Here is a 20053-nt window from a genome sequence, read left to right on the forward strand (position 1 = left end):
GTACTCGACAAAATTTGCAACAGTTTAAAAAAAGAAAACTAAAATCAATGCAGTAAATTGTGGCCAGCTCAGCAGTTGCAGCCCGAGTTGTTAAGCACTGCAGTGACGCGTCCCACTTGCCCCCACCTCCAACAGACCCCCGCCCCCGATCGATCGATGGCCGTGAAGTGGACCAAGGGTCCCCTTTCTCTCCAGCAACATTAATTGAGAGGGCCGCGCGGTGTACGGTTAGCCGCCGCTGTCCAGAGCCGGGAGACCAGGCGGTTGCACGTGGCTAGGAGATGTTAACTACCTCGCCTGGTATGCAGGAGGTCGTGGTTTCGATCCAGACCCTGACGCCTGTTAATTTGTAGTTGGCGTGTTTCTCTTGCACGTGGTCACCTCGATTTTTCTCGGGGTCTTCCGTTTTTTTCCCCCTTACACATTTAGAAAACACACGTTTAGAGTATTGGCTGCTACACATTTCCACATGGTAAGCCACTTCGTTGAGCTATCATATGTGGCTTGTTGCTTATGAAGGAAGCTATATAGCTCAGTGGGCCTTACATGATATAATAAAAACGCCGTGTATGATCTATAAACTTCCATGCGAGCTGTATCACCTATAGACTCTACACATAACGACCCGTAGACTTACACGGTTTTCATAGACTCACACAGAACCCATAGACTGACTCAGAACCTATTGTTTAACACAAAGATTATACACTAACATTGGACCAATATACTATAACACATGACCCTTAGACTAACACAGGAGCCATCGACGATCATGGATCCATAGACTAACACAGGGTCTATAGAATAATGCAAAAACCCACAAACGAACACAAGACCCACGGTCTAACACAAAACCCACAGAATCACACGTGACTGAATAAAGTACGGGTCGCTTGTAGATTGCAGTGTAACGCTTAAGTATACGTTCATCCTGCAGTGGATAGATCAAGGCTAACGGTGCCGATGAAGGTCGTGTAGATGACACATGTGGCAGATGTTTCTCTCTCTCTCTCGTTGTTCCTGTTTTGGAGTGAGGATGGATAGCGGGAGGTGGCGGAGGGAGCGGAGGAAATTTAATTGGCAACAAGGATTTGGGCTAACCGCATCGGAAGTGGCTTTCAGAAGCGTTACTGAAACATCCCCTTCACTGAAACCCTTATTAATTGGGAATCCCGGGGGCTTTAACTAGGAGCGAAGGCAAGGACAGGGTAAAGTAAGGGCAATTAATCACTCAGATGAGGGTGGAGAGGCAAATTCAGGAGGTGGAGAGTGAGTGGGGAGGGCACGTCATTTGCACATTTACAGAGTGCACCCATGAAACATAAACATGAATGAGAAGAATTTACAGCCCTTTGTCAATGAGCTGCTGCAAGAAGGCCTCAATTATGCCGTGTCGGTCATGGGAGATGTTTGACCGTACTTCAGCAGAGCTGGTCAGCGCGTGTTGGTGAAGCGAGGACCGGTTCAGATATTACTCGCCGCCGATGTTAGCCGTCGCCCGGAAAATCAAACTCGCGTCGCCGGGATTCACAGCGCGGTGTGCTAACTGCTGCGCCACCGCTCCACACATCTAGCGGTTTTTACTGGAGAGGACGTGATGCAGATGCAGATGCAGCGAGCGATTCCGGGCGTGTGTGAAGTATTTGGCTGCGATACGTTTCCACGTGATAAGCCACTTCGTTGAGCGATCATTTGTGGCCAGGTCGCTTCTAAACAATTGCTATATAGGCTCAGTGGGCCTTACCCTGGTAAAGTAAAACAAGTTAATAGTTTAGTTTACAAGCGCCACGCCTGCTATGTGTGGTCCTGACGGATGGGGGGAGGGGGGTTCGGGCTTCTTGGGTACACTTTTAAAAGCGCCACGCGTGTTAGGGGTGGCTGTGGCGGGGAGAGGGGTCGGTCAGGCTTCTTGGGTGCACTTTTAAAAGCGCCACGCGTGATATGTGTGGTCCTGGTGGGAGGGGGGTTATTGGGTACACTTTTAAAATCGCCACGCGTGTTAGTGGTGACTGCGGCTGGGGATGGGGGTCAGGTTTTTTGGGTGTACATTTAAAAGCGCCACACGTGTTCGGGGTGGCGGGCATGGTGGGGAGGGGGGGTGTGGAGGAAGGGTGGGGGTAGGTGCTAGGGGTAAGGGGGGGGCTGCAGGGGAGGGGGGCTCTCACCTGCTTCGCGGAGAGGACGTAGAGGTGGCGGCGGTCGGGCGCGAACGCCATGTCTCGGAGCAGCGGCTCACCGGGCGAGGCGCGCAGCTCGTCGTAGAGCACCGCTCCGCCCTCCCACGCCCCGTCCACGCGGATCTGAGGACGCGCACATCATCATTATCATCATCATCGTCAGCAGCAGCAGCAGCCATTCGTGGTCAATCTACTGCTAGATGAACGCCTCGCGGCGCGCCCTTCACTATCCGTCGCGACTGCATCCAGCAGCCTGACGCACGGGCGTAATTCGTCGCTCCATCTCCAAGGCGGTAGAGGCCACAGTCTCTCTAGTTTATCGATAGCAAAACTTAGAGGTTTTTGTTTGGAGGGGTGTGGAGGGTTCAATGACGTGACAGCAACGAGGCTAAGATGAAGCCGGCAACCTATGTTCGATTTCCGGCCAACACCAGTGCCGAGTGATACCTGAACAGGTCCTGCGACTCTCCGCTTGACCAAACCTCACTGACAATTTTTTGACGAAGTACGATCCCACGACCACCCCCCCCCCCGCCATGAGCGACGCGGCTTGTGGAGGCATTCCTCTAGCAACGGATTGACGAAGGCTTCTAAATTGTGTGTTGTCCACGTGTTGGGATCACGTGACTCTTGCGGCCACGAGAGGTGCTGTAGTCACAACAAAGTGAACGAATCTTCTTGGATTTCGGTAAAGTCACGTAGAATGGAAATAATAAAATAATTCTCACGACGTTTCGGCCACAACGCAAGCAGCCGTCCTCAGGTGGAGAACAGGTCTGTCGAGAAGACAGAGTCTGAATGACACACCCCAGACTCTGTCTTCTCGACAGACCTGCTCCCCACCTGAGGACGGCTGCTTGCGTTGTGGCCAAAACGTCGTCAGAATTATTTTATTATTTCCATTCTACGTGACTTTACCGAAAGAACCAAGAAGATGAATCCCTGCAGTCAGGAAAGCTTTAAATCGAAATAAAGTGAACGAAACAAACCGAAGACTTTGAGAATCACGACTCACGCAGAGTATTTGTACCAGCTTGGGGCGGCACTCATCCAGCAGTGGATAGCGGCGCCAACGACGAAGACATGATGTGACGTCGAGAGTTTCCCACTCAATGTTAGCGTGGTGTTCGCTTGCTGCAATGGTCACGAATTTCAATATTATCATCCTGGCATCTCTATCTGAGATGAACTCATTGCTTGGTAATGACCACTGCATTCACACTTTGTGATAATGCCGTTAGCGAAGCCATTTGTGACCGGAACTACAGAATGGCATTGTGTGTAAAGACTTACATTTCAAGATAGCAAACGCAATTAAAATCGTCGCTTTTGTCAAATAAGTTTTAAATGCCACTCACTTGTGTCATGCATAATTTGATTTTAGATGGCTTACTGGACTTTCCACTGAATATAGTTCTGGTTGGTTAGGAGTCATGTTTATAAACTGTTTTTGTTCTATGCAGCCCCTTGTAAACGCTCCCTTCTCATGTAACGTACTCGCCTCCTGAGCAAGGCCACCATGAACATTCAATGGACATTACCCAAATACAAACTTACGGACCGATTGGCTCCTATTTACAACCCTGAACCAGCTATGTAAATTCTCCACATTTCTACGACAGGGGTGACTTTATCCATTGGATAACCGCTGCCGACTTCCCCTCCTACCCACCCCCCACGAAGTTGCACTTATTTTAATCGACACCGAAGAAATGATCGGCTGAGTTGAGCTCTCCCTCTCTCTCTGACCGGCATTTGAACTCGCAACCTTCTGATCGCGAGCCAAGTGCTGCTCTTGACTCCTCTGCGGTTTCACCCCACCAGCGTCCTGAATCGTGTCTGACGCCAGTCACTTGGCAGATGGCTATCGGCTCCCTGTAATATTTTTTTTTTGCCGAGACAAATGTAAATGTGGGCGTCTGTCTATTTGGCTATTCAAATTCGTTTTCCATCGTTTTGAACTTTGAGTAACATCCCTCGGCGCCTCGACGTCTGTGTATCTCACGGTCGAAGAATAAAACGTGGGATGAATGAATGAACTAATGCATTTTTAAAATGATAATTTTATTTTTTGCCCGTGCATAAAATTAATTACGCGATTCAAAAGAAATGCAAAATCGGTCCCCCTCTTTTCTTCTTTTTAAATCACACTTATGGGACATCGGTCTGCAGATGGCTGAGATTAAATAAAAGTTCGAACGTTTGCGTGAGCGCCGCGCGTTCGTAAAACTTCGCGCTCGCCAAAATAAATAACACGTGCGCTCCGCAGCAGCAGCAACAGCAGCAACAACAGTGCCATCTGCACGAATCGCCCAATGTTTTTTTTTTAATAACCAAACACCAGGAGCGATAAAAGAACGACGATCACATCAACAACAATGAAGGTGGCGTGAATGTGAATGCGTGTGTACGTGTGTTGGAGCGCAATTCACGACTCCGAGGCAGGTTTCTGTTAGGGGTTCACGCCACGTTTATTAAGGACCAGTGGCGGCTCCTGCAAAATCTCTCAGGGGGGGGGCAAATGTCTGGATGATTGATAAGGATAAGGTCCACCCATGCAATGGATAAATTAACAGCTTAAGCATGTAAAGGCAACTTCACTTCTTTAATACTAATGAAAAATAAAGTGACTCTTACAATACATCTTGTTTGTTTCTATACTCACTATTAAAACAAACCACTCAAGTTTCTTTTATTAAAGATTCCACTAGGTGGCGACAAATTATATTGTTGGATGAAACGTGCTTACGTATGATGACGTAAGCACGTATGATGACGTAAGCACGTTAGGGCGAGCCCTCCCGGAAGCCATAGAGAATGCATTGCAGCGCCCCCGTTCGAAAAAAAACATCTTTGAATGTAAGTCTATGGGACCACTCGGGGCGATTCTCAGCTGGAGGGAAATCGCCCAAAAAGAGGCGGTACTCCACAGAACGTAGCATGACGCTGATTGGACTATATCCAGAGGCTGACAGAGACGGCTAGCGTGACTCTGTGGTTGAATGACATTGGTGGTGCGTCGCCCAATCGCCCTAATGAAGAAACCGCCCCTGTTAAGGACTTACGCCAGGTTTAGTAAGGGCTTACGCCGAACCAAAACCCCCCTAGCCGATAACTCCCCAGGGGACAGGGTACTGGGATCTCTTCACCCCGGCTAACTCGGCTCTCCTCCCTGCCCCGGGCCAGGACTACCCCAACCTCGGCCGGTCGGGCGGAGTAGCCTCCCCTAGCCTCGTGTGAGGATCAACTACCCGAGTCCCCACTCCTACCCCCGACGAACCCCGGTTACATCCCGGGTCCCCCTTTAAATACCCCCCCCCCCTGGGGGCATGACGTCACCGTCCCCCAAGGCCCACCTGACGTTACGTTCTGCGACGCCACTCTCTCCGAGCGCGAGCGTGACGTGATGTCACCCACTACACCTCTACACGTGTGTGTGGGGAGCGGTGGCGTAGCGGTTAGCGCGCTGCTGCTACGAAACCGGCCACCCGAGTAACATGAACCGGTCCTGGGTCTCCCCTAGGTCGACTCGGCCTCAAATGAGTGCCTGGTGCGGTTTGTAAAAACATCGCCACTGGGGAGACAAAGGCGGCCTTTATAGGTGCTCGCTCACAGCAAAAGTCTGTTCAGGTTATAGGGGGAATCTTTGTCTTCGTATTTTTTTTTTTTTCTACGAGCACAAAAGACAAACGATGACTGTTTCACAACCCGCCCCACCGCCACGTAGTCGATACTACATCAAATACACCTGTTGGGGCAGGTGCTGTTAGCGAGCACCTATTAAGGGCGGAACCTAGATGGATGGTGTGCTCAGCAACGAACCCCCGATGCCCTTAGTCTCCCAAATACCACCAGCTGCTGATGCTTTCGCACTGCACCAAGATACCCATTTAAGGCTGAGTCGACCTAGGGGGTGGCCAACGGCAAGTTGTGACAGCATTGGTATAAACATGGGCATTTTCGTTCTTTTGCCTATCATGTGTATCAGACCCCCCCTCCCCCTCTCTCTCCATTGTGTTGGCGTGTGCAGTAATTGGCCGCTTGCGCACAAGCGCTTCCACGTCCGTCGCCCACCCTTTTGGCCTCGCCCCCCCCCCGCCCCCCCCTCCCTCCCGATACGTTCCATTCATTGGCTACCATAGTCTGATGAGCTCCCCCTAAGTTTGTACCCATCATCATTTTCGTTCTTTTGTCTATCATGTGTATTAGACCTCCCCTCCTCCTCTCTGCCCATTGTGTTGGCGGGTGCAGTAGCTGGCCGCTTGCGCACAATCGCTCCATTGTGTTGGCGTGTGCAGTAATTGGCCGCTTGCGCACAAGCGCTTCCACGTCCATCGCCCACCCTTTTGGCCTCGCCCCCCCTCCCTCCCGATACGTTCCTTTCATTGGCTACCATAGTCTGATGAGCTCCCCCCTCCCTCTCCCTCCCCCCTCAACTCGCTTTTAAGGGATTACATCTTGAATCATTGCCTCACTTGATACAGCTAATCTGGCTGTGACGGTCCCACCTGATGACGGAGACTTGTGTTGCCTCCGAAACGTCGTGATTTTTGTTTTTATTTTATTTTACTTTCTACGTGACTTTACCGAAAAAACCTAAGAAGAAGTTGTGACACCGCTTGCCGGTGACGTTAGCCGTGTTCCGGGATTTTAAGTCTGGTCGCCAGGGAGGTTTGCAAACCCTCACCGACTAAACACACGCAATGGTCCACCCATATAACCTTCACGAGATTGTTGGGACAAATGCTGTTTGCGAGCACCTATTAAGGCCTGACCTAATAGGTATTCGCCACGCCTGGCCACCTTTGCCTCCCCACTGCTGATATTTACACACTGTACCCAGCTACTAACTTAAGACAGAGTCGACTTACCCAGTGCCCTGTTTGGATCTCACTCGCCGCTGGCGTTTTGTCTCTTTTCTTTTTTACTGTGGCCAGGATTCAAACTCAGTTTCACAACTCGGTGAGCTATCAACCGCGCCACCGCTTCCGTGCGTCCACGCACCGCGGCAGATACTAACATTTGAGGCCCAGTCAACTTAGTGCGAGGCCGGTTATTATTTTAGTTTTCGTGACGTCGCTCGCCACCTGTGGCTGGGAATTGAACTCGCGCCGTCGCCACGCGTTGCACCAACGAACGCGCACTCGTGCTGGGTGGGCGTGCAGCAGAACAGTTGTTTCGATTTAAAGCTTTCGTGACTGCAGGGATTCATCTTCTTGGTTATTTCGGTAAAGTCACGTAGAAGGGAAATAATAAAATAATAACAATAAAACATAAAAAAATATATATGTTTTAATTTTTATTATTTTCTTATTTCTCGGCACCTCCTGCCCCCAGGGCTCGTTACGCTCCTGATGTACGTGTGCATCATTCCCTCTTCCTCCAGGATAATTGTGAGATATTTCACACATCTCACGAATAAATGTCGCGGGTTTTTGTTTTGCTTGGTATACCTTAGGTGGGGTGGGGGGGGTCAACCCGACACAACTCGCACACGAATCGACGCTTCGTCTGGCGCTTGAAGTAACGACGGAAAGAGAGAGAGAGAGAGTAGTGGTAGTCGTAGCAGATACTTGCGTCCCGTGCTGCATATCTGGAGTTTGTATGCCTCTCCCCCACCCCCGGGTGGATTTTTCTCCGGCCCCTCCGGTTTTTCCCTTCCACATTTAGAATCAACATCACGCGTTTAGAGCATTTACACGTGATGATGATGATGAGAAGTCACTTCCGTCGAGCTATCATTTGAGAGGGCCAGGTCCTTCTGACAGGAGAGCTGTAGAGCTCAGTGGGCCTTAAAATTAAAGCTAAAAGTAAAGAATAGATTTCGATTTAAAGCTGTCGTGACTGCAGGGATTCATCTTCTTGTTTCTTTCGGTAAAGTCACGTGGAAGGGAAATAATAAAATAATAACAATAAAACATAATAAAATAATTCTCACGACGTTTCGGCCACAACGCAAGCAGCCGTCCTCAGGTGAAGAACAGGTCTGTCTGTGTTCATTCAGACACTGTCTTTCCGACAGACCTGTTCTTCACCTGAGGTGCTGTTAGCGAGGTGATGTTAACAGTATCTGAATGAACACAGACAGACCTGTTCTTCACCTGAGGACGGCTGCTTGCGTTGTGGCCGAAATGTCGTGAGAATTATTTTATTATGTTTTATTTTTATAATTTTATTATTTCCCTTCTACGTGACTTTACCGAAAGAACCAAGAAGAAGAACAGTTGTTGTTGTTGTTGTTTCCGTCCTCTGTGTTGTGGTTGTTACATTGCGTGAGAGCCCGTGGGGGCGGATGCGAGGGCGGCGGCGGGGGTGGGGACCGCCTTTTGACAAGGACGTTAGGACAGGCAAGACGCGCAGAGAGCATTTGAAAAGCGGTCGTAACGGCGTAATAATACACTCAGAGCCCACGGGAATGTTTAGGAAAATAAATGAAAGTGCTCCACTTGGCATGAGCATAGGACACGAAAAAAAACACACAAGCTGCTCCCGCGAAAGAACAGACACGGCGCCGATGATTCGCGCAGCTTTATCACCAAACTCCTGACAATTTGGGACGATAGTCGTTATAGATATATATATAGAGAGAGAGATAAAGGTGCACCCCCTGCAATTCCTCGCCCACAACACGACTGCTCGTGGTAAGGACATCCGCGTGGGTTGATCTCTCAACGCTGGCCAGACCGTCCCACAGGAGATGTGGAGTAGCCACGGTTTACCCCACCATCATCGCTGCCGCGACCACACTGGTCAACAACAACAAAAACATGTTTTTCTGGCATGGACTTTTGCAGCTGTTTTAGACTAATTTCAGGGTGCTGATTCCAAATCTGATCTCAGATTTGCTCTATCACATCTCATTTTTATGCTATCGGCATACCCCATTTTCATTGATTTTACCCGAAATTAACTCTGTCACTTATGATTGCAAGTTGTTGCGAGTCAGTGACTGCTTTAGTGTTAAAATATGGTGCTGTATTTTTAGGATAGTGTGTTTATAATATAATTTGATGTAGATATCCACATTTATTTAATACTTTTCTTCTGCAGTTTTATTTGAAAATGCAATATTTGATATCTCAAAAACCTGATGTGATCGACAAAAACTGATGCCAGATTTGGAATCAGCACCCCAAAATTGCCTTAAAACCATTGGAAAAGCTTATGCCAGAAAAAGTGTGTTGACCAGTGTAATAGACGAAAACTGCGGCGTGCGGATTTCCACCGACCGAGGAGCACCGAGGAGGTGAGTGGGTTCCGCTTCGACTGCCGCGTGGAGCGATCGAATCGAACCGGCGACCTCTGAGTTGCAAGTCCAGCGCGCTGCTGACCCTCACGGCACAGCAAGACATGTAACTCTGATTCAACTATGTAGAGTGATACCTCGGTTTACGTCGAGGATGCGTTCCTGAAAAGAGACAGGACGGACGGTGACGCTGTCAGCGACGCGAGTGTGGGTTAGGACGACGCACGTCAAGGTAGTCGTGTTCATACAGTGGACTTGCCGATGACTGGTATCAGCGGTGTCAAGATCGACCTCTGTGGATGAGGCTCGTGAAGGACGCTACTACTGGGCAGTTGGAGGCAGTCGCCCTCCAACAACAACGGAGGGCGGAGGAGCGACGCTCACAACAACGAGCGGAGCGCCGGGTGACTAAAGCACAGCAAGTTGGTACAGTCGGGGGCACAGGTGGTGCATCAGCCAGTCATCTCGGTCATCTCAGTCAGTCGACCCGTGGCACCTGCTGGGTCTGCCCCGTGACCTGCCAGCGGGCGTTCGACACTTCACGTGGCCTCAAGGTGCACATGGCCTGGCACAAGCGTCGTGGTGACGTCACCGCCACTTAGTGGCGAATGGCGGTTGTTGTTGTGTTGTTCATAACGACGTAAAAGTGGGAGACGTAAATCTAGGTTTTACTGTATGTATATAAATAGATTTGTGAGGGTCGAGCGAACGTGCAAAATAAAATATAATAATGTGCGGGTAGTTTTTATAACTATTTGTTTGCAAGCGTGCACAATAAATGTTATGACTAGATGCCTAAACTGCCCGGGACTCGAGATGATATTGCATTTTTGCGGGAGGTTATTATCTTTTTATACCCGCTCACGGCCACCAACACCAGCGACGATTATCTGAGCCGGTCCTCTGGGCCTCCCCTAGATCGACTCGGCCTCAAATGACCACCCGGTGCTGTGTGAGCAAACGTCTGGCCAATTGGGGAGACTAAACAGCGGTCGTGTGTGGCTGTGCTCCCCCCCCCCCCTCGCTCTTCACGGGTGCCACTCGCTAACGGCAGCCGCCCCAGCAGTCTGTGAAAGGCTACACGGGTGGGTCTTTTGTCTCTGCGTTACACGGGACGTGTCCTGACCTCGCGTGAACTGCCTGCGGGTTGCGTGTTGCTAAGGCTGGACTGCCGGCGTGCGTCTAATGCGCCTCCTCCACGATGGCTCTAGAGCTGGGGTGGGGAACGTCCGGCCCCGCGAAATCATTTGGTGTGGCCCTGCCAAGGCAACCGCAGGCGGGACTCGAAATTCAATAAATCTCTAGGAGCAAACCTGGAAAAGCAGTTGCGAGTAGCAACATCATCAATACCGGCTAACATCACACGCCTCACCAAAGAGAAGCAGTTCCAGCCATCGCGTTAGGGGTGAGTTAATTTAATGTTTGACCAAATATAACGGGCTCATTTTTAAGTTGATCATTTTGTATGGCCCGCGAATGATGTTATAAATATCCAAATGGCCCTTGGCAGATAAAAAGGTTCCCCACCCTGCACTAGAGCGTCTACGCCATCCATGCGCTGTCCGCTCGCCAATGCCCCCTCCCCCCGAACTCACGGATCCCTCTCACGGACGCGTTCCATTCCTTGGCTTACTACTCCGTTATGCGTCTTGAACCATCCGCCATGGCCACGTGCTCTTCTGAAGACAGTCGTCCATAATACCGCGCGGCCTTAAGGTAACAACCATTGCATCGTCGGTGACATGTGAGGCAATGGCTCTTCTTCCAAATGGCCATTGCCCGAAACGTTGTCTATAATATACATTGTTTTAATGTGTTGAGATGTTGTGTGTGCTTGTGCACCACTGCCAAGGCAACAACAGCAGCAGCATCACCAACATGATATGTTTACGTTTGTTCACATTCCGAACGATGTCATTAACCCTGCGTACGTCCTATAATCCACGGGGTTCCTCCTCTCTGTCCCTCAATGACACCGTGCGCGCCCACCCACGGCCATTGTCCCGGGCTCTTTTTGTTGAGCTGAGCGACTCGGTATATTAGAGCGCCGTTGTTGGCTGCCAACTCTGGCAGACGTTCGCCCCTCTCCTCGCCCACCTCTCGTGCCAAACCCACCGATCATCGTCTCATCTCTGCACCTTTTGCCTAGCGCGTGCTATTCACGCCACCCGTTACGATGATGAATCGGCACTTGCCACCTCATTTGGTGATCTGGGTACATTTTGTTCGTACATTTGCGGGAGGTCATCCATCTAAGAGTGGACTGCTCGTGGCTGCTGCTGCTGCTGCTGCTGATGATGATGATGATGATGACGACGACGACGATGATGATGTACGTGGAGTCACGGTCTGCCGACACAGGTGCAACGAGATACCCGTCGGGAACAACAACAGTGCCGTTAATTTCCATATCTGTATACTCTTTAAGACGTCGGCATTGCGCTCGTTAATTGGTGGCGAGCGGTTCGGTTGGCTCGTGCCGTTGGCGCGGGTTAGCCTACTAATTAGTGGATTACGTGGTGGGGGTGGTGGTGGGGGGGGGGGGCAATGGGGGGTGGTGAGGTGGGGGGTTTGGGGGGGGGGTAGCAGATGGGATGAGAGCGCTCAGCGCTGTGCTTCCCTGCGGGCGGTCGCTGCCCGCGAAGGCCACTCGGCCTCAATTGATGAGGCGCCCCTGGGGCCCTGGGGGTGAGCAGCGACCTTCTCCCTCCGCGGGAGGACGACGACGACGACGACGACGAAGTCGCCCGGACTCGCGACCGCGTCGCAGATGGCGGTGCGTGCGTACTGAGAGCGCTCGTGAGCTCGTTCCGCTCGCTCGCTCACCGGCGGTCAGTCGCCCCCTTGTCACTCTGCTAGCGCTACTACGGCTACGACTACGACGACCATGGTTACTGTTCCCCCGTGAACGTCACCTGTTGGCTCCTCCACCCGTGTCCGAGATTCGGTCAACCAGACACTGACCGTGTCGTCTGCAACCGCCACGCCGCGTTCAAGCGCCGCAGTGTGCTGGACGAGGGTAACCCGACGCCACGCACATGGCGGGGTCATTTGACCATACGTCACCACTCACGCTGTCCACCGGTGCGTTTGGTGGTGGTCAAGGAATGGAGCACTGGCATGGGCGCAATAGAAGTGAAGTACAACGGTGCATTTTGCGACATTGCCGATCGTGCTGCCCACGGCACAGACCTCGACAGCCTGTAACACCCGATATGCAAAGTGGTCGCTCATCCAAGCACTCAATGCAGCTTCTAATATTTCATTGCGATGATGGCAGCAGCAATGATGGCCAGGAGCTCGATGCCTTTGTTGAGGTATGCCGCGAAGACGATAGGGCTTCAGGAGAGAGAGAGAGGTAATTATTGGTGAAGTTTTGCTGCTATTCCTCCGTGAATTGTTCATCGGCATCCCACGTCGTGCAAGTTCGTGCATCATCGCATAACGGCATCGCGTATCATGATTTAAATTAATCCGTATCAGTTCTCGAACGAGTCGGCGAGACCACAAGGAACCAAGCTTGCGACCGCGGTATTCGCACGCTGGACTCATACGGAGTTCACGTGAACTTTGCGGGGCTTCCACGGCGCTATTTATAGGCCAGGTAAGGTCCACTGAGCTACGTAGATATTTTTCAGAAGCGACCTGGCCACACAAATGATAGACATTTATAGCAGCCCAACACCCTGAACGCGTGATGTTGATTTTAAATGTGGAGGGAAATACCGGCGGACCCGGAGAAAATCCACGCAACCACGGCGAGAACGGGCAAACTCCAAATATACAGCAGGCGTCGGGAATCGAACCCACGACCTCTTGTATACCAGGCGAGGTAGTTAACAACTCACTCGCGTCTCTCCACTGCAACCGGGCATCTCGTTCAAAGCCAGCGCAACAAAACAGCCGCAAACACCGCTGACCGCCGGGTGTTTAAAGAGCAAATGATGCGATCGCAAAGAGGCTGCATTACTTGTGGGATGGAGGAGGCAGGGGGTGGTGAACAATGTAAACAAAAAATCAGTCGCAGGACCGAAGGGGATCCTTAGCTGAGAACCAATGATCCCGACACCATCATTGTCAACGCGAGACCCGCCAAATCTCCTTGGCTATTGATCTTGCCAGATGGTCTTCCGCTCTGCATTCAGGATGCGTGCGTGCGCACACACGCACTGAACAGGTTCACACACACACACACTGAACAGGTACACACACACGCACACTGAACAGGTGAACACACACACACTGAACAGGTGAACACACACCCACTGAACAGGTGAACACACACATACTGAACAGGTGAACACACACACTGAACAGGTACACACACACACACTGAACAGGTACACACACACGCACACTGAACAGGTGAACACACACACACTGAACAGGTGAACACACACACACTGAACAGGTGAACACACACCCACTGAACAGGTGAACACACACATACTGAACAGGTGAACACACACACACTGAACAGGTACACACACACACACTGAACAGGTGAACACACACACACACTGAACAGGTACACACACACACTGAACAGGTACACACACACCCTGAACAGGTACACACACACACTGAACAGGTACACACACACACTGAACAAGTACACACACACACTGAACAGGTACACACACACCCTGAACAGGTACACACACACACTGAACAGGTGAACACACACACTGAACAGGTGAACACACACACTGAACAGGTACACACACACCCTGAACAGGTACACACACACACTGAACAGGTACACACACACACTGAACAGGTACACACACACACACTGAACAGGTGAACACACACACACTGAACAGGTGAACACACACACACTGAACAGGTACACACACACACTGAACAGGTACACACATACCCTGAACAGGTACACACACACACTGAACAGGTGAACACACACACTGAACAGGTGAATACACACACACTGAACAGGTGAACACACACACTGAACAGGTGAACACACACACTGAACAGGTACACACACACACTGAACAGGTACACACACACCCTGAACAGGTACACACACACACTGAACAGGTACACACACACACTGAACAGGTACACACACACACTGAACAAGTACACACACACACTGAACAGGTACACACACACAACAGGTGAACACACACACACTGAACAGGTACACACACACACTGAACAGGTACACACACACACTGAACAGGTGCACACACACACTGAACAGGTACACACACACCCTGAACAGGTACACACACACACTGAACAGGTGAACACACACACTGAACAGGTACACACACACACTGAACAGGGACACACACACACACTGAACAGGTGAACACAAACACATTGAACAGGTGCACACACACACACACTGAACAGGTGAACACACACACACTGAACAGGTGAACACGCACACACTGAACAGGGGAACACACACACACTGAACAGGTGAACACACACACACACTGAACAGGCGAACACACACACACACACTGAACATGTTCACACACACACACTGAACAGGTGCACACACACACACTGAACAGGTGAACACACACACACTGACCAGGTGAACACACACACACTGAACAGGTGCACACACACACACTGAACAGGTGCACACACACACACTGAACAGGTGAACACACACACACACTGAACAGGTGAACACACACACACTGAACAGGTGCACACACACACACTGAACAGGTACACACACACACACACTGAACAGGTGCACACATACACTGAACAGGTGAACACACACACACTGAACAGGTGAACACACACACACACTGAACAGGTGAACACACACACACTGAACAGGTGCACACACACACTGAACAGGTACACACCAACACTGAACAGGTGCACACACACACACTGAACAGGTGAACACACACACACACTGAACAGGTGAACACACACACACACTGAACAGGTGAACACACACACACTGAACAGGTGCACACACACACTGAACAGGTACACACACACACTGAACAGGTGCACACACACACTGAACAGGTGAACACACACACACTGAACAGGTGAACACACACACACACTGAACAGGTGAACACACTGAACAGGTACACACACACACTGAACAGGTACACACACACACTGAACAGGTGAACACACACACACACTGAACAGGTACACACACACACTGAACAGGTGCACACACACACTGAACAGGTGAACACACACACACTGAACAGGTGAACACACACACACACACACACTGAACAGGTGAACACACACACACACTGAACAGGTGAACACACACACACACTGAACAGGTACACACACACACTGAACAGGTGCACACACACACTGAACAGGTACACACACACACACACACTGAACAGGTACACACACACACTGAACAGGTGCACACACACACTGAACAGGTACACACACACACACACACTGAACAGGTGCACACACACACTGAACAGGTACACACACACACACACACACACTGAACAGGTGCACACACACACTGAACAGGTACACACACACACACACACTGAACAGGTGCACACACACACTGAACAGGTGCACACACACACTGAACAGGTACACACACACACACACACTGAACAGGTGCACACACACACTGAACAGGTACACACACACACACACACACACTGAACAGGTGCACACACACACTGAACAGGTACACACACACACACACACTGAACAGGTGCACACACACACTGAACAGGTACACACACACACACACACTGAACAGGTGCACACACACACTGAACAGGTACACACACACACTGAACAGGTGCACACACACACTGAACAGGTACACACACACACACACTGAACAGGTGCACACACACACTGAACAGGTACACACACACACACACACTGAACAGGTGCACACACACACTGAACAGGTACACACACACACACACACTGAACAGGTGCACACACACACTGAACAGGTACACACACACACACACACTGAACAGGTGCACACACACACTGAACAGGTACACACACACACACACACTGAACAGGTGAACACACACACACTGAACAGGTACACACACACACACACACTGAACAGGTGAACACACACACACTGAACAGGTGCACACGAACACGAACGCGCGCAAAGACAAAGTTCCACCCTTTAGCATTTAATGGACCTCTGGGAAAGTGGCACACGAGGGGTGGGTGGCCAGCACCACGCCCGATCGCCTTTGTTTCCCAAGTGGCAATGTTTGCACACCGCACCAGGTACTCATTTGAGGCTGAGTTGACCTAGAGGAGGCACACGACCGGTTCAGAAAATCGTCACTGGTGCTGGCCCTGAGCGGGAATCGACCCCGGATCGCCGGGTTCATAGCGCAGCGCGCAAACCGCTACACTACAGCTCCCCCCCCCCCCCCCACCACACACAGACACACAGACACACACAGTCAGACACAGACACACAACCACGTGCACACACACACGCGTGTCTTTTCGCCCGCGCATCATCTCGCCCCCGGACCTCTTCACGCCTTCAAAACGAGCCTCGCTCGCGCGATTCCGCGCAGACAGATTACCGTCGGTGCCGCACATTCGTATGCATGAATGTATAAATACTTTATGACGCTAAGCACACATCCATATGTTATCCGAGTCGCGGAGGAAATTTATTCCGGGCTTAGAGCGGCCGCGATGGAATTATTGATTGTTACAACTAACAGTCTAATCATGTGCGCCGTGAGTCATTTTTTTTTCTCTCTTCTTCTATATTCCGACGGGGCCAGATGAGCGCCAAGGAAGAGGAGGACGATGAGGGGAGGCGATAACGGCGGAGATAAAGAGGGCCGGGCTGTATGTTTGTATGCGTGTCGAGCTTCCGTTTGTTTTCCACCGTAGCCGGCCCTGCCTGTCGGTAGCCAGTGTCGTTCCTCGAGCCCAAACGCACCGCGTGTTCGCAGCTCGCCACGTGACCGCGGTGGCAAATCCGCCAGAGGATGGGTTGGTTGCACGAGGTTTTTGTTGTCGTTGCTGCTGCTGCTGGCTGCTGGGTAGCTCAGAGGTCAGAACGCTGAGCCGACACAGTTGAGCATCTTGGGCTGAAATCCGAGTGATCGAAACGCGGCGTTTTTCAATTGGAGCGAGTTGACGAATCTCAGGCCGGCCACGACATTATGGGGCTGTTTGGCCATACATCGTCACTCTAGTCAGCTGGTCAATGTGGGTTAGTGAAGGCTCGGAGGGAGGAGAGGTGGGGGGGATATTAGACGGGCTAAGCTCTCATTCACCACCACCGATGATAGCCATGTCCGTGAATAGAATCAAACTCAGGTCTGCCAGGTTCGTAGCGTGGTTGTGTTAACAAGCCGCGGCTGACTTCCGCCCAAAAGTGTCACTTTGCTGAAATCGCCCGTACCAAATATGCAACGTGTGTTGATGTAGGTGCGGCGGTGACGGCGGTGGCGGCGATGATGGAGTCAAGGTCTTATACCCTGAACCCCGACTGCAGGAGAAATTCGCGAAAACATTGACGTTTCCACGACACGGCGCACAGCAGAGAAAGCCAGAGCGAAACACAGCGCCCGGGTATAACTTTTGACGTAGTCCCCGCAGGACACAATTGACGGAAGCGAGTTATAGATTACGGAGAGAGGAGGAGGAGGAGGGAGAGAGGATGTTGGCGCTTGTTAGGCAAAAATGTTACCACTTCCCGAGTAACTTTATTTTTGTTAATATAACAAAAATAAAAAAAAACATATATTTGTAAAAATAAAAAAATCTTAATTGTAAAAAACTTTTAGGCCTTATGTAACAACAACAACGCGTCCATAATTCCTCGCACTACTACGACAACAGCGGTCCCTGCAGAGATCGAGAGACGGTGCCTGGGTGCTGCTGCTGCCCTTGTGGGCCACTCGACCGCGTTTGATGTCGCGCGCGCCACGTGGCGTTGCTTCAACTTCGCGGCAACGTTTTCATCTCCGCATCAACTCCTCCTAAGTTCGGCGGCTACTTGTGTCCGCCCCCCCCCCCCCATCTGCGTTGAAACGATGAGCACTGCGTGTTTCCCCCGCCTCCCAAAAGTACAAAAATAAATAAAACCCTGCTGTATACAGTCTGTAATAAATAATGTTTTTTATAGTGTCATAGTGCAGCAAGCCAGCGAGCTTGTGCATCAAGATAAGGCGGACAGGTGGACTGTGTTGAGAATTTTTAGCGGAATCCTAGCGGCTCTCTGCCAGTGCGTGCGTACCAGCGTGTGTCGGTGTGTGTGTGTTGTGTGCTTGAAGAGCCGTAGGTCGACTCAGCCTTAAATATGGTGCGGTGCGTTAACACATCAGCACTAGGGAGACAAAGGTGGCTGCGCGTGATGTTGACCACCCACCCCCTCGTGTGCCGCACTGGCCTTGCGTAAGTGCTCGCTAACAGCACTTGCCCCTAACGTGTGTAAAGGCTATACGGGGATCTTTGTCTTTAGCAGTGGTATTGATAGCGGTGAGCGCGCTGCGCTTCGAACCCGGCGAAGAAACGTCGATTCTCGCTCACGGACCCCGGAATATGAACCGGTCCTGGGCCTCCCCTACGCCGACTCAGCCTCAATTGAGTACCTGGTGCGGTGTGTAAACATCGCCACTGGGGAAACGAAGGCGGCCGGGCGTGGTGTTGGCCACCCTTTATAGATGCTCGCGCACAGCACTTGTCCCAAACAATCTGTCAAAGGCAAACATCGGTGGATCTCGGCCCCCTTTGTGTGCCTTGTTCGTGTGACTCGCGCGCGCAAGACTCCCGGCGACGGACTCGTACCGCTCTAAGACTCGTCTTTCATTAGGATCGCCTGCATTAGCGCGCCCTCTGATTAATTACCGCTCCGCAGAAGCCGACCCACCCGTTGAACGAAGGGGGCTGCGCGAACGGCCGCGTCGCGCGCGATTGGCACTCGAGCAGGCCTTTTTTTTTATCGCCCCTCCGAGATGGAATTAAAGTTGTGCCCTTGCATTTGGCAGCGTTTGCAAGTGCGGTGGAGCGGCGGCGGGTGGGAGGGAGGAGCGGAGGGGGGGGGCAGGTGGGGGTGGGGTAGCAAGCCGTGCGTACGAGAGCGATCCATGTGTTTTCCCACCGCAGGTTAAGAACGGTCGCAACAAAACGGCCTTTGCTCTGAAATGTGTTCTGTACGAGCACGCGCGTTGCCACTAGAAATGACAACAACGGCGAAGCAAAGAAAATATCTTTTTTTGTAATTCCCGTACAACTCTCGGTTTTAGTTTTAATGGCTTGCCAGGTTCACACGCCTTTGCGGCGTTGCCGGGCGTGCGTTCGCCGTGGGTGCGGTGGCGGTAAAAGGTCTCACGGGGGACGGGGTGGGAGTTACCCACACGATGTTAACAATAAAAACATTTTGGTATAATTAGAGAGCGAGAACGACTCAGAGGTGCGAGGAGGAACCACAGACGAGTAGGAAACGTGGCCCAGGCAGTCGGTGGCCGGTGCTAGATTTCCACCGCCACCCCCCCCCCCCCATTCATCAAGCTCTGCGGTCATCTATATATAAAGGTGAGTGTTTGTAGAAGTGGGATGAAATGCGTGTTTGTAGAATTGGGAGGAAACCGGAGCAACTGGAGAAATCCCGCTCGTG

General features: G+C 51.3%; 1 protein-coding gene across 4 annotated transcripts in view; it reads right to left on the minus strand.

Moving 5' to 3' along the window:
• The window catches only part of LOC144943686 (plexin-A2-like), a 295017-nt gene that overhangs the window by 176121 nt on the left and 98843 nt on the right, over window positions 1–20053 (minus strand). For all 4 annotated transcript variants that reach the window (XM_078871418.1, XM_078871419.1, XM_078871417.1 and 1 more), the window contains exon 6: window positions 2166–2300. In XM_078871418.1, the coding sequence (XP_078727544.1) occupies window positions 2166–2300 (135 nt within the window). The remainder of the gene's footprint in view (window positions 1–2165; window positions 2301–20053) is intronic.

Source organism: Lampetra fluviatilis, chromosome 32 (genome assembly GCF_964198595.1).
Source record: "Lampetra fluviatilis chromosome 32, kcLamFluv1.1, whole genome shotgun sequence".
Lineage (NCBI taxonomy): Eukaryota > Metazoa > Chordata > Hyperoartia > Petromyzontiformes > Petromyzontidae > Lampetra > Lampetra fluviatilis.